The 13,233-nt window shown below is 46.8% G+C and overlaps 1 protein-coding gene across 1 annotated transcript; it reads left to right on the forward strand.

Annotated features, from left to right (window-relative positions):
• Positions 1–7,498: 7,498 nt before the first annotated feature.
• On the forward strand, positions 7,499–12,401 carry LOC116794404. The gene is made up of 2 exons (XM_032703047.1): positions 7,499–7,740; positions 9,449–12,401. Exon 2 carries the CDS (start codon positions 9,451–9,453, stop codon positions 10,438–10,440), a length of 990 nt encoding a protein of 329 aa, XP_032558938.1. The 5' UTR covers positions 7,499–7,740; positions 9,449–9,450; the 3' UTR covers positions 10,441–12,401.
• The last annotated feature ends 832 nt before the right edge of the window (positions 12,402–13,233 follow it).

Raw genomic sequence — 13,233 nt, forward strand, 5'->3', positions numbered from 1 at the left:
CTAAGAGCATGTCCATCACTCCTACTGGAAAACACAACACAGGGCTCTGTTGATAAACAAAAAGCAGCCTCAGGCAACAGGTGGGGGTTTCCTCTCAACATGGGATCTTTGTCCCATGTCATGTAGTGGAAAATTTGGTCTTTTCTTTTTTTTTTGCTTGGTTGGACTTTGACAACCATTTCATCTTCTCTAAAATGTTGTAGTTGGGCAAGAGCATCATCATAATGTGCCTTCTGTAACCAGTTTGCTGTTGCCCAGGTGCTGCATTTTGAGACATAATGAGCACAAAGTGGTATTTTAATGTAACCTAATCCCCAGAAACTAAAGCAGGGTTATAAATAAATATATTCCTGCAAAGACCATCTCAGAGATCTGAGAGCTAAAGCACTGTGCTCCCATGAAGCAGTGCATTTGCAACCTAACCATGCAAGTACAAAGCTTTTTTAATTGTCATTTTTCTGCTGGTGTAAACTTAAAATCCATGTGATAGCTTCTTACAAAAAAAAATCCCAAACAAATTCTAGTTCCCTTGGCTCCAATCATCTGCCATTTTTTTCACCAACATTCCTTTAAAAATTTCTGTAATCTGAGTGCATCACTTTTTATATTCATATATCCATTCAATATTTAGAGTCTCACAACATCTCCATAGAATGCTTTCAGATATTTTGAGAATTCTAGAAACGGTGCTTTACCAGTACTCAAAGGGTTTTACGTTTTATTTTATTAAGTAATGCATTTAATGTCTTATTTACTCACCTACAATGCACAGTATTAGCTATGTTCATCTATATGCAACTTCCATTCACTTACATATGCCTTAACAGAAATTGCAATAAATAGCCATTTCTTGTATATTAAAAATGTATATACAAATTAGAATCTTTAATTTTATAATTTATTAAATTCAAATGTCTGTGTTCTTTTGCAAAAAAAGTGTTTGGCTTTTCCCTGTGCTTTTTTCATTGAATTAACAACGCAGAGATGGTGGAGGAGGAAGAACCAGCACCTTCAGATTCAAACCCAATTTAATTTCTACAACTTTATCTTAATGAAGTAGGATTGGGATACACTTGCTGCCAAAGTCCTACATCACTGTTACAACATCCATTATCCAAGGCTAAATATCATGAAGTCACAGGACCAAAACCTCAGTTGATAACTGCATATAAATTAATCAAACTCACTTAAACCTTCTTGAGGCCGAAATCCATCCTGGTCCATGTATCATCTCCTTAAAAGGCTCAGTTCAGGACTGATGAGTAAATTCCACTTGGCATGTCCTATTGATAAAATAATTGATCTTTTCCATGAAATTCTTTTGCATACATTTCCCTACCATATCCTGCACACTGGTAGCCAGGTTCCCTTTAAAGCATAATTGAATCTCTCCCACCTAATTGAAGTTTGTTGCTTCAGGATTTGAAAGATCCCTGCTTACTATGATTATTCAGTGAGCACCGTGCAGTGCATCCATGTCCATCATGTTCTTTGATCAGCTAACAAACCACCTCAGCATTTTCCATACGGAAGAGTCATTTACTTAAATGCCCTGATAAAACAGCAGGCCAGCTCAAACCTGGAGTCCCTTTACTGTGACAATTCATACAGTATTGACAAGGGTTATATTTAATTGCATTTTGCTTTCACAACACGAAGATTTTGAGATTTTTAGAGGGGTCATGGGAAAGGGTCTCATGTCCATACTCCAGACACCAGAGACACCCATGGTGGGGTCAGACATGTCCAACACCCCTCCTTCTCCCTTTGTTCTTCCTCTCCCATGTCTGAAATGCCAAAAGATGACACTCACAGGAGGCCTTCTCTTCCTCTCCTAGCCTACATCAGCCTTTTATCCCATTTATATTTATTCTTCAGATTTGGGCAATAAATGGTGCCCATGGGGGAGCCCGGGCATTTCTCCAGCTCAGTGCAGTGTGTGCATTAAAAAAAAAAAAAAAAAAAAGGCAGCTCAAGGAGCAATTCCAGGCCAGGAAAGCAGTTATAGAGGTTATTCTCAATTACACCAGGCAGAGGGTAGCTCTTCCTAGGTGCCGTGCAAACCTGACTGCCCTTTCCCACAGCAAGGTGGGCACAGGATGATTTCCAGGCTCCCACCTGGGGTTCTGGCTCAACACTGGGCTTTGCCCACAGGGGTCAAAAAATGCTGCAGAGCCCTTCCAGGGGATGAATGCCTGGAAACTCCACAAGAGCTGTGTGTGTGCAGGTGGATATGTGTCCACATGCATCACTTGGCTCTGCTTTCTCCCCCTGCTCTCCCCCTCACCCTTCCACAGTCCCTCCTCCATCAGCAGCTTCCCAAAGCCGAACAGAGACCGAGGCCATGGAGCCACAGAACGGCACCAAGTGCGAGGGCACTTCTAAAAACTCATTACAGGAAGGAGCAGAGCAGGATGACACGTGTGGCACAAACCTCATCCTAGTTAACCCGCTGGTTTTTATGGTTCGTCAGCAGAGTGCCCCCACCAGCCGCAGGCGAGGAAATTGCACTTTGCATCCGTGCAGCCCCCAGCGGCACCCGGGTTCCGGCGGTGCTGCTGCACCTCTGGGATGCGGAGTGTCGACTTGAGTTACCACTAGATGGTGGCACGGCACAAGAAGAACGGTTATGAAACAGTCGCTGGACTTCGGTCTCGGGGTGAAAAATCCCCTGATCTGGTGACATGGGCTCTCTGCATCCCGAGATCTCAGGAAAGACCAGATGGAGTAAAACCCGCTCGGCTCAGCCCTCAGCACAGCGTGGATGTATTTGAAGATGCTGTTGTGATACCGTCTGTGCCCTACCAGCAGCTGGGGGCTGAAAACCAAGCAGGGATCCTGCAGAAGAGAAACACAGACAGTGGCAGCTGTGGAGAAGCAGAGCCATCATCAGCCCCACTGCCCAAACCAGCTCAAGAATTGTTTTCTGGGGTTGCCAGTTCTTAGGGCATCTAAACACAGCCCAGCTTCTCTAAAAAGAGGAAAGTTTAGAGGCCAGTAATATTGCAGGGTTTTTCACTGATGGTTGTCATTTAATTTTTTTAAATCTTCTATCAAAGAAATGCAACAGCTATGAGAAGACAAACCTGTCTCAGGTGACTCTGGCTGCTGGCAGGACAGGGGGTCTTATGGGACTCCAGTTAGGAGAAGCTTTTCAAGTGATGGCAGCACAGTGTCCTCACCAAACCCTGCCACAATCGACAGTGCTCAGCTCTCCAACCTCTTCACAGGGTGTATTCCAAAGGGACAAATCCTCACCAGCATTCAGGCACTTCGGGATATACATATATATACATAAAATCTAAAATAATGTATGAAAAAATGCATCGATATAAAGATACAATATAACCATATGCAGACCAGTAATAATACAAATAAAAATATTGATATTGTTTTAAATAAATACCCTGGACTGGATTCCCAGGGGAGCCAGTGAGCTGTGACCATAATTTGCACTTCTGAGACTTCAAAATACTTTACCTTTCTCTCTCTTTGGCCATGGGCAACCACTGCTAATGAGAGGCAATGGAGCCATGACACTGGCATGGCCTAGAAACTCCCAGTGAAGGCTCCCAGGAGCCATATTCCAAGCTTAATTGAAATCCCAAGGAAATCGAGTGCCTAAATCACCCTGAGCCTTTGCAAAGGCTCCCAGCAGGGCCCCACCCAGCCGGGTGGAGAGCTCAGTTCTGCAAACAAGCCGTGTGGTGACTGCAGTCACCCAGCCCTCACAGCAACCGCTTCCTCACCTGCAAAAGACCAAGAAATACCCAGTAATTCCCAGGAAATCTGTGTGCACCAGTGGCAGTGTTTGCACATGCAGCCACCACCAGTTACTGTGTGAGCTGCAGTCAAGGCAACAGCTGTGGATGCGACATTTCCAGCCGAGCTCTGCCTGGTTGATACAAAACCAGCTCATTAACGTTTCATGGGAGTATCTTCACTGGTACTGTAGTGGCTGCTTGCTCTAATGCACGGGAGGTTAATGGGGTGAGGGATGTAATTAAAGAACACAAATCACCTGGAATCTGGCATAAATCAGGTCAAAACATTTTCCTTTCCTGAACTTTTAAAGACAAACACGGAAACACAGAATCATAGTTGGAAGGGTCCTTAAAGATCATCTCTTTCCAAGCCCCCTGCCATGGACAGGGATGCCATCCACTAGATCAGGTTGCTCCTGCTGCTCTGGAAGGAGGAGTGGGCAGAAATGGGCTAAGAAGGATAAAACAACAAATTTACAGTTCTAGTGGTTAGCAGGAAAGCTTGGAACTGGTACCATAAATGTCTCTTGGAGGCCTTGTAATCAGGAAGTGAAAGGAACGGACCTTCAGCTTAGTGTCCTGTTTTGGCCCAATTCTGGGAGCAGACAAAGTGCTTCCAGTGTGGGAGCTTAAAAACTGGGATTTCTTTCCAACTGGGATTTCACTACTGCTGCCCAGGGCTCAGCTGTGTCACCCCAGGCAGGAGCAGAGCAGCATCACTGAGCTGTCACATCAGTGCCACCAGGTATGACCTCCATCCAGGCAGTGAACTCAACACAGCTGCCCAGCTCCCCTGGCCCCTCTGGGGGTAGTGGTTTCTCAGACCAGGCTGGAGGAGCTTTTATTCTTCTATCTTTTCTGTACAGATTCGCTATTTTGGAAATCATAAGTTGATTTTTTTTTCCCCCCAAAATAAATATTCCTTGCAATATCCCAAAGCAAACATTATTTATGAAGCATCCTTGGCAGGGCTGGTGCCTCATCAGGTGGATGCTGGCTTTAGCCAGAAGTGCTGGAGCTGTCCCAGAGCCCCCATTTGACATAAAGGGCATTTTTCCTGAAAACACCAAGAGTGGGAATTGACTTTAGTATCCATTTATGGCTCCCAAAGATTAATTGCTTTGTTTATCCAAACATCAACAAACTTCAAAAATGCCCAAAGGAGAGTCACACTTACCCAACTCTGCCAAACTGCTTGGATACAAGGCTCTCCCAAAAACTGGAAACATTCCAAAAGAAAAGCTAACAAACAGAAAACCAAACCAAAAAATAACTGTCAGCATTTATATCTCAGACACTCAACCAAGCCCTGCAGAACTAACAACTGCAGCTCAGGCACCGCTGCTGTGGCTGTTTTCTTTTGCCATTAATCCCATTTGGTGATGGTTTTCACGCACCCAGGAATGCTGATTCACCACACTCTCAGGGAGAATAAGTACAGGAGACAGGGATGATTTAACCAGAACCATCCTCAGAAGTGTTCGGAAGACACCTATGACAGTTTTGAAACAAGCATTCAAAATTGTGTCTTGTTTTTAATTTTAAATTAATTGAGCACCCAGTTAAATTAAATTTTAATTTTTTGAGCACCCAGTTGTTGAAAGAGGAAACCGAGTGGCTGTGGTTGAGGTAAAAAAACCCAAGAGGTATATTATATTTGGTTAATAACAGCTACTTTTTAAGCTGTATCTGGTATTTTTTAAATTATATTTTAACCTTCATATCATCCAGAATGTAAAAAATATGATAGAGAACAAATAATTTATACTGGCGTTATCCTGAGCAATGCCAGTAACAGCAATTCAAACAAATGTAATTTTCTTACAGCAAAACCAGACGCTTGGAATAAACTAATTTTAACAGATAAAAGGGATTCTTATTGCAAACCCATATTTTAAGGGGGGGGGGTGATAAAGAAATGCCTTACCTAAGCACATTTCATGAGGACCTTGATCACTTTGGAGGCTCTTGGGCAGCACCTCGAGTGAGGGGTGCGAGGTCTCCACAGCCCTGTCTGGACACCACCAAAACCACACTGAGGGACAATGATAAAGAAAAGCTTTAGAAGATTCCCTGACCCTGTTAGACACCTGATATCCCAACCCTGAGCCTGATTCAGCTCTTCTCAGAGCTGCTGCCATCCCTGGTGGGGGATGGCCCCAGTTCCATCTGTTCCATGAGACCTTTGGGAAGGAGACATCTCCAGCCAGAAGGACAGACTTTCCAGGGGAGGGGAAAGCACCTTAAAGACGTTTTTTTAAAGAGAACGTGTCCATATGGGCATATCTGCACGCATGGAATTTTTTTTTCCAGATCAATGATTTTCCTCACAAAATGGCTTTCCTGAGCTTTATACTGCAGATGCTTGGAGAAGCTGGGGTCTGAGGGTTTTTTCCTTTCTATGGCAATTAACGTTGCCTGCAAGCAAGAAGGAAAAACTTAAGCTTGTTACTACAGCGTGATCCCAGCTATCATTGCTGTTAGGAAATTTAATGCATGGAGGTTGAGGGTCATTTCAGCTAACTTCAGCTTTTTGGCAGCAGAAGTCCAGACAAACAGCTTAAGCTTACACACCTGTTATATTAAATGCTAAGCAATGGCTATTTCCAGAAAAAAAAAAAATCTGCTTTGAATCCTACCCTAAAGGGGTGCACAAGTCTGTTGAGCTCCTTATTTCTTTCCACCAGAGATAAAGAAAGAAGCTGGATGATGAGCGTGGGCTTGGGTGACCAAATCAGCAGTTACAGCCAATGCGAGCCTGAGTGCTGGTAACACAGTTTTAATTTGCATTAAAACTAAAGCAGTGATTTTTAATCCAGGATTTCTGCTTTTCTCTTCATCCCTCGCAGTGGCTCAGGACAGGTGTTGTAGGGAGCAGCAAGGTTCAGAAATGCAGTCACGCTCCCTGGCCTGGGTCACACAGGGATGTTTTGTGGCGTGGCTGTTCCCCAGGAAGGAGCAGCAGCTATTGGGGCTGCCTCTGAGGACAGTGTTGGGAAATAAATACAGAAGGAAGGTTCTGCTGCAACATAACTATTCATCTCCCCACCCAACGTGGTGCTGCAGTAAAGGCTCCGAGAGGGACACTGGGGTTATTCCAGAATTGCAATCAGTTTGCAGCATGTTAATAAGCCAGAAAACAAAGGCAAATCCCTACTGCCAAGGGGCCCGCAAGGTCGGATGCTGCCAGTCCTCCTGGCAGAGCAATTTGCCGTAATGCACTTGTGTGGTCTCAGCGAAACACGAACGGGGGCGATGTCGGGGGCAGTGGGAAGAGGGGAGCAGAGCCCAGGGTGGTGCCGTGGCGGGGCCGGCTCCTGCTGTGCCTCCACAGTGGATGGCACAGTGGAACTCAGCGACATGGATGTAGGCTCAGCCCATGGATGCAGGCTCAGCCCAGGGACGTGCGGCTCAGCACGGAGCGGGAGTGGGGACGGCGGAGAGCAGAGAGCGGCGATAACGATGCTGCAAACACCCACCGTCTCTCAGGCAAACCAGCCCGAATTCGTTCACAAAGTAAGGCGGAGGAGCAAAAGCAGCCCAAAATCTTGAGGTTTCCCCTCTCAGCAATAAAACATGAAGGTACTACGGCTCCTCTTTTCCCACCCCAGCTCGGGGTTGCAGCCCCTCCTGCAACACGGCCACGGCACCGCGGTCCCTTCCACATGGGGAATTATCGTCAGGGAGCTGAGCCGCAGGGGTGTGCGGTGGCCAGTCCTGTCGGGGCCGGGATGGCCCTGCCTGCCCCGATGCCACGGCGCCTGCCGGCTGCGGCTCGGGCAGGGCAGGCAGCCAGCGGGTTATATTTAGCAACAGCAACAAAACAGGCAGCGGGATCAGCTGACTGAGGCAGGGAGCTGGCGCATGGGTTAGTGTTAGACAGCACATCTCCTGTGCTGAAAACAGGGAGGAGAGAGCAGGGCAGAGCCGTGGAGCCAGGGGAGACAACAGCCACCCGTGCCCCGCAACCACACAGGTAAGGGGAGGGGGTCGCATGAGCTGTGGGCTGTGTCCTGGGTGCCGCTGGGAATACCCGGGATGCTGGTAGCCAGGGATGCTCAAGGCGTGGTGGAGGGAAAGCTGCAGGGCAGGGGGTCCTGCTCTCCAGGAGTGCTGGTAGGAAGGTGACCCCGACCATGTCAGCACAGTGCCCAGGGTGGAGGGGATCCAAGCTGGAACTAATCCATCTCATCGGCAGAGTTTTACAGTAAATAGGTAGTTTAATTTCCTTGGGAAGGAAGGGTATGTTGGCAGGACTTAGTTACTGATTGGCTGTATTGTGATTTATCACAATGTGCCCGTGCCCCTTTTCAGGAGCATCTGTCCACCCTCCTCAACACCGGGCCCAGACCCTGACACTGCCAAGCTCAGACAAGGGGTGGGAGGGAAGGCAAAGGAACAAGCCTTGTCCTTAAGGCGTAAAGACATAAGGAAAAAAGGAGCAGGCAGGAAAAAGGATAATAAAAAGGCCATAAGGATTAAAACAAGTGTCTCCTGCTCTCAAGACAACAAGTCCCAGCTTGGCTGATTTTACCAGTGGCACCTGAGAAAAACCAGTAAGAGCCAGCAGCAGCCTGGGGAGGGATGGGCACTCTGGAGCTTTGCCCTGGGCTCGGCACGAGCTGCTCACTTGTACTCTGTGTGTGATCTGCAGCTTTGCAGGGAGGTTCAACAAAGCCAGATTTATTTGCAGCAATGACAAGCAAGGCATTAAAATAGCTAGCAAAGCACTTTTGGTTTAATCACACAACAAAGCTATATTGTGTCGGCAGATTAGTCACATACAAATTTCATTGGGGGAAGCAATAAAAAAAAAATAAATTAATCCAGGCTATGTAGTCATTGCTGCCAGAAGGGGAGATAAGCAAAGTGCAGGGAGAGCATTTGGAGGAAAAAAATAATCAGTACAGTTAGAAAACACTGCAGCTCAAAATATACTGAAATGTTTGTAATTCAATCTGTTTAACTGAGTAGTGGGAGCAGTTCGATGGAAATCCATCCTAAAAAAAGTTGAGGATGACTATTTGAATATAAAGGAAATGAATTAAATCTCTTTGACTCTAGGAAAGCACACAGGGAAAGATCTACCACCCATGACTACGTTTATGAACCCCTGGCAGAGACAAAAGTGACCATGTTTGTACAGTCTCACCTACAGCTTCTAGAACAGACCAGCTGTAAGGTTGCTTTACTTACATGGTGCTCCCAACAGGGGCAGGTCAGCTCCTCTCCTGTCGAGTTCAGCTCTTGCCTGCTGGGACACAGGGTAAAGTCAGAGCCCTGTTACAGTGAACAGACGTGGAGTATTAAATAAAGAGAGTAGTTTGTGCCTTGCTGTTACAACAGAGACAGTGAGATGAGCTTGTGCCTCTGCCCCACACCTCTCCAGCTGTGCCCCCCTGCATTCAGGAGGAGCATCATTGCTGATCTCCTTAATGAGCCTTTTATTTGCTGCCGTACTTAATCACTTGGTGTCTTTTGTACATTTATGAAGTTCTTTATGAAGCCATGGGTATAAAAGCACTGCCACCAAACTTTTAAAACGCAGGTTTTGTAAACTGCACCGTTTGCCACAAGAAGGCATCAGGTGGCTCAGGTAGCGTGGACTTCACAGAAACAAGCCCAGAATTTCTTTACTGCAGCTAGTTTTCACATGCTGATCATGCCTGCTCTGCTCTTTGCAGCCATGGCACCCCGGATCAGATTGAGTCTTTCAAAGCCTCTCCCAACCATCCGTGAAACCCACGAGGAAGCGATGGAAGATCCAACCAACAACCCAAAGCGCACTGGAAGCACCACAGCCAGCCCAGACTTGTACTCCAGTGATGACTACATTCAATCCATCTGCCACCTTGCCAGACCCACCTTCCCAGCCCTTCCTGAAAGCAGACATAAGGTTCAGGACAGAAAGACCTTGAAGACCCTTGAAGACGTGTCATGTTCTCCACCCCTTGCGGGGACACAACAGGAAAGGTCAAAATGCAAATTGACCAATTTAATCTCAAATGTGGTGCCACTGGGAAAAGTCCCACCTGCAGAAGCCGACTTTTGGTCCAGAGAGGACCCCCTGGAACAGATTTACACCTGTGCAGGAAATCTTTGCTCCTCCAAGGCTTCTTCATATGGTAAAAACACCAGCAGTGGTTACTCACAGTGCAACTCTTCTGGCCGAAATGATGACCTTCATCCCACAACCCTGAAAGAAAAAGCCACAGGGAAAAACAGTTTTCCACGAGTGTTCGGTCTTCCAAGGCTTCCCTCCCCAAGACCAGTTCAGAAAGAAGCATTCTGCTCAGAGCTTAAGTATCTCAGAAGGGATGAGGGAACAGTTTTAGGGAGTAACCACAGTCAGAAAGAAAATGGCCCTGTGTCCATTAACACTGAGGAGCTATCAGCATCCTCAGCCAGAGGGAAGCTGGTAGGAAACCCAGCCCTGCACTGCTCTGTAAGAAAGCAGAGTTTGTTCAAGACTGCAGGCATAGATGAAAAAGAAGGGAGAGAAACTTCTCACTTTGACAAAAACATGATGAGTGGTGTCTCCACTAAGCAGAGATACTTCGAGTCTTTCCAGGTACCTAAAAAAGCCACGATCCATAACTGGATTTCAGAGCACAGATGCATCTGGAAAGAAGCAAAGATAAAAGCTTGTTTGCTCCCAGCCATTGCTGAAGTGTGAAGAAGCAGCTGCTCAGAATAATTTTATTCCCAAGATATAACCACCCTGTGCTCTAGCAGCTCTCCCTGGAGTCCTCACACAGAAAACATGGCTTGAACATGCATGCGAGTCAGGCAGACTATTGTGACCCATCATATCCCTCATCTGTGGACAAAGGGACAATTCAGAGTCTCATCTGCTAAGGAAACAGCAATCAGTTCTCATTTTGGAAAGGCAACAGTTCATAAAGCATCTCCTCCCACCTACTGCTTAGAACTGCCCTGAGCATGAAGAAAAGCTGGAGAGAGCACAAACCCCATCTGTGCTGGAGAAGTGATCTGTGGGAACATGGAAATACTAGTGTTTTCCAGCCAATGCCAAGCAGCCAGATGTTGCTCACACTTGGGTACAGTTATCCAGAAAGGAACATTTTGGCTGATGCTTGGACAGTACAAGATGTGCTCTCTCTGACACGTGCATTTACTGGGAGACCCATCATAGATCCCTGTGTCAGCACCAGAGCCCCACTGGAGAGTCATCTGTTAACACAGTAGCATATTTCTTAAAAATCATAAGAAGTCTCTTAAGAGGACTTTCTGGAAGGGCAACATGGAGAATATTACAACTCTTTGGGTGGGGATTTTCCTGTTGCTTGCCCTGGCACAACTCTGTTCCCTTTACTCCTTGAACTACCCCTGGCATGAGGAGAGCTAGGAGCCCATTGCCATGCCAGGGCTGTGCCTGTTCTGGAGCCAGCTGTAAAGAAATAGGGATAATGCTGGTTTCTGCACTGTCACAGCCAGGCTGCACACCATGGGCACCCATGGATTTGCTGGAGGAGCCCCATGCAGGAGCCCCGTGAACATGTACACATCTCTGCAGGCTCAGAAGAGGAGCTTTGGCTGAGGGGCAGCCTGGGGATGCTGGGCTGGTGCTCACAGGACCTGAATGTAAATTAATAATTTCTGTGTTTCCTTACATAGCTGTGCTTCTGTATCCTCACCTACCTGACAACGCTGATGATGTTGACTGTGCTTTGCCTCCTGCTGCGAGACTGAAACCTGGAAAGAACATATGTGCATGTTACAAACATCCAGCACATAACATATATAAAACAATTCAGTTGTTGTTATTGCTACATGGGATGTCTGTAGGACAGGAAGCATTCCTGCAGTGCTGTGTGGTCCTAGTGGGCACATGCCCAGGCCATCCCTCACTGCCACACAGAGACTTCTCCATCCAGAGAAACTCTCTGTCCTTGGCACTTTCTCCTGTGGTCAGAGCAAACTCACGTACCTGTGTCTGGTGCCACACTCTCTTATAGCCAGCCAAGAGAAGTAGGTGAGAAAACTGCAAAGCAATACCAGCCTAATTATTACTACTACTAGGAACAAATGTTTTGGCACAGTGGAGAGCACAGGGACCAGGCTGTTTGCTCAACAGCAGCTAAGATGAGAAATAGCATTGGAAAAGCTGCAATTATAAAAATACTCACAAGTGATTTCCAAACCACCCTCGAGCAGATTAAATCAGAAGGCAACTTCTGCTTAGTACTAACACAAGTGTAAATATGCTCAAGGATCAAAAGGTGAGAGTGTCTGAGCTTCTCATCCTCACATCTCTTACCTCAAATATCTTTTCTCGTGTTGAAACTCATTAGCACTATGGAGCTGAACTGCTTCCCAGCTTTGTTCTTGAATGAACCACACAGCAAGAACAAAAGTGAAGGTGGGTCCTGTATTTATTAAAGCTGATGGAAAGAGTTGAACCTGGGAGGTGCCAGCCTGCTCTGCCTCCTCCACACTTCTGTCCCTCCCTTCTCAGGTAAACACTGGGGTTTAAGTGATGCTTGTCCTCATTGCTCTGCTGCCATTTAAATTTCCTCCATGTGAATATTTGAGACACTAATGCCTAGCAAGTCTTATGCCAATTGCATGTGTCACTGCTTTTGACAGAAGAAACAAATAAAATCCTTCCATCCAGTTGTTGTTTCCATTACTGCATTCCATGGGGTATTATTTTCAGTGCAGGGCTGGTCCACAGCACATGGACTACGATTTAGTGCACAAACACCTTCTCACCCTACCAGGTTACACCAGAGCCAGCTCTGTTAGGTGCAGCAGGGTTTGGAGAAATGAAGCTTTGGAGTGAACTGGCTCACTCTGGAGCTTTTTATTTTAGTGCAAACTGAGGTTCTACTCAAGCAAGAGGACCCAAAGCTGGCGGGATGCAGCAAAGATCGGGACAGAGACAAAGGCAAATCAGGGTCACAGGAGTGGCAAGGCATTGGGGTTAGAAGAGGGAAACATGGGACTGTGGTGCTGGGGAGCAAGCAGGGCAACTCCCAGCAGGAGGGGGATGAGGGTTTTCAGGGGCCAGGAGCCCCAGGCTGAGGGATTCCAGCTGTGCAGTAAAGGCTGTGACAGGTAAGAGAAGGAAACCCAGTTTAACACAGGACAGAGGAGCACATGGGGAGGGTTGTTTCCATTTGCTTCAGCTACCCTTCAGGTCCAGGTAAATCCTGTTTTGAAAAGCACAGTCCTCACCTTTTTCACCATCAGCTCTGTTGGAAATGAGCACTTCAGTCCCCGTAAAATCACTGTGCAGTTAAATATGCACCAGTTCCCTGGTAAGTCAGGTTTGCAGCTGTACATCATCACCCACCTGCTGCAGATGCACCTCAGGCTGGTTCAGTGTGGGGCAGCCCCCTCACTCCACTGTAACAGCCCCTCTGCTCCTCGGCCACCAAGGGCTCTCCAGAATCCAACTGAGAGCTGCTGAAGGAGCCTGCAGTCCTACCAAAGCAAAATAAAT

Source organism: Chiroxiphia lanceolata, chromosome 15, assembly GCF_009829145.1.
Source record: "Chiroxiphia lanceolata isolate bChiLan1 chromosome 15, bChiLan1.pri, whole genome shotgun sequence".
NCBI classification, from domain to species: domain Eukaryota; kingdom Metazoa; phylum Chordata; class Aves; order Passeriformes; family Pipridae; genus Chiroxiphia; species Chiroxiphia lanceolata.

Excerpts from the sequence above, each read along its gene's own strand:
- LOC116794404 (XM_032703047.1), top strand. The coding sequence starts at position 9,451 with ATGGCACCCCGGATCAGATTGAGTCTTTCAAAGCCTCTCCCAACCATC.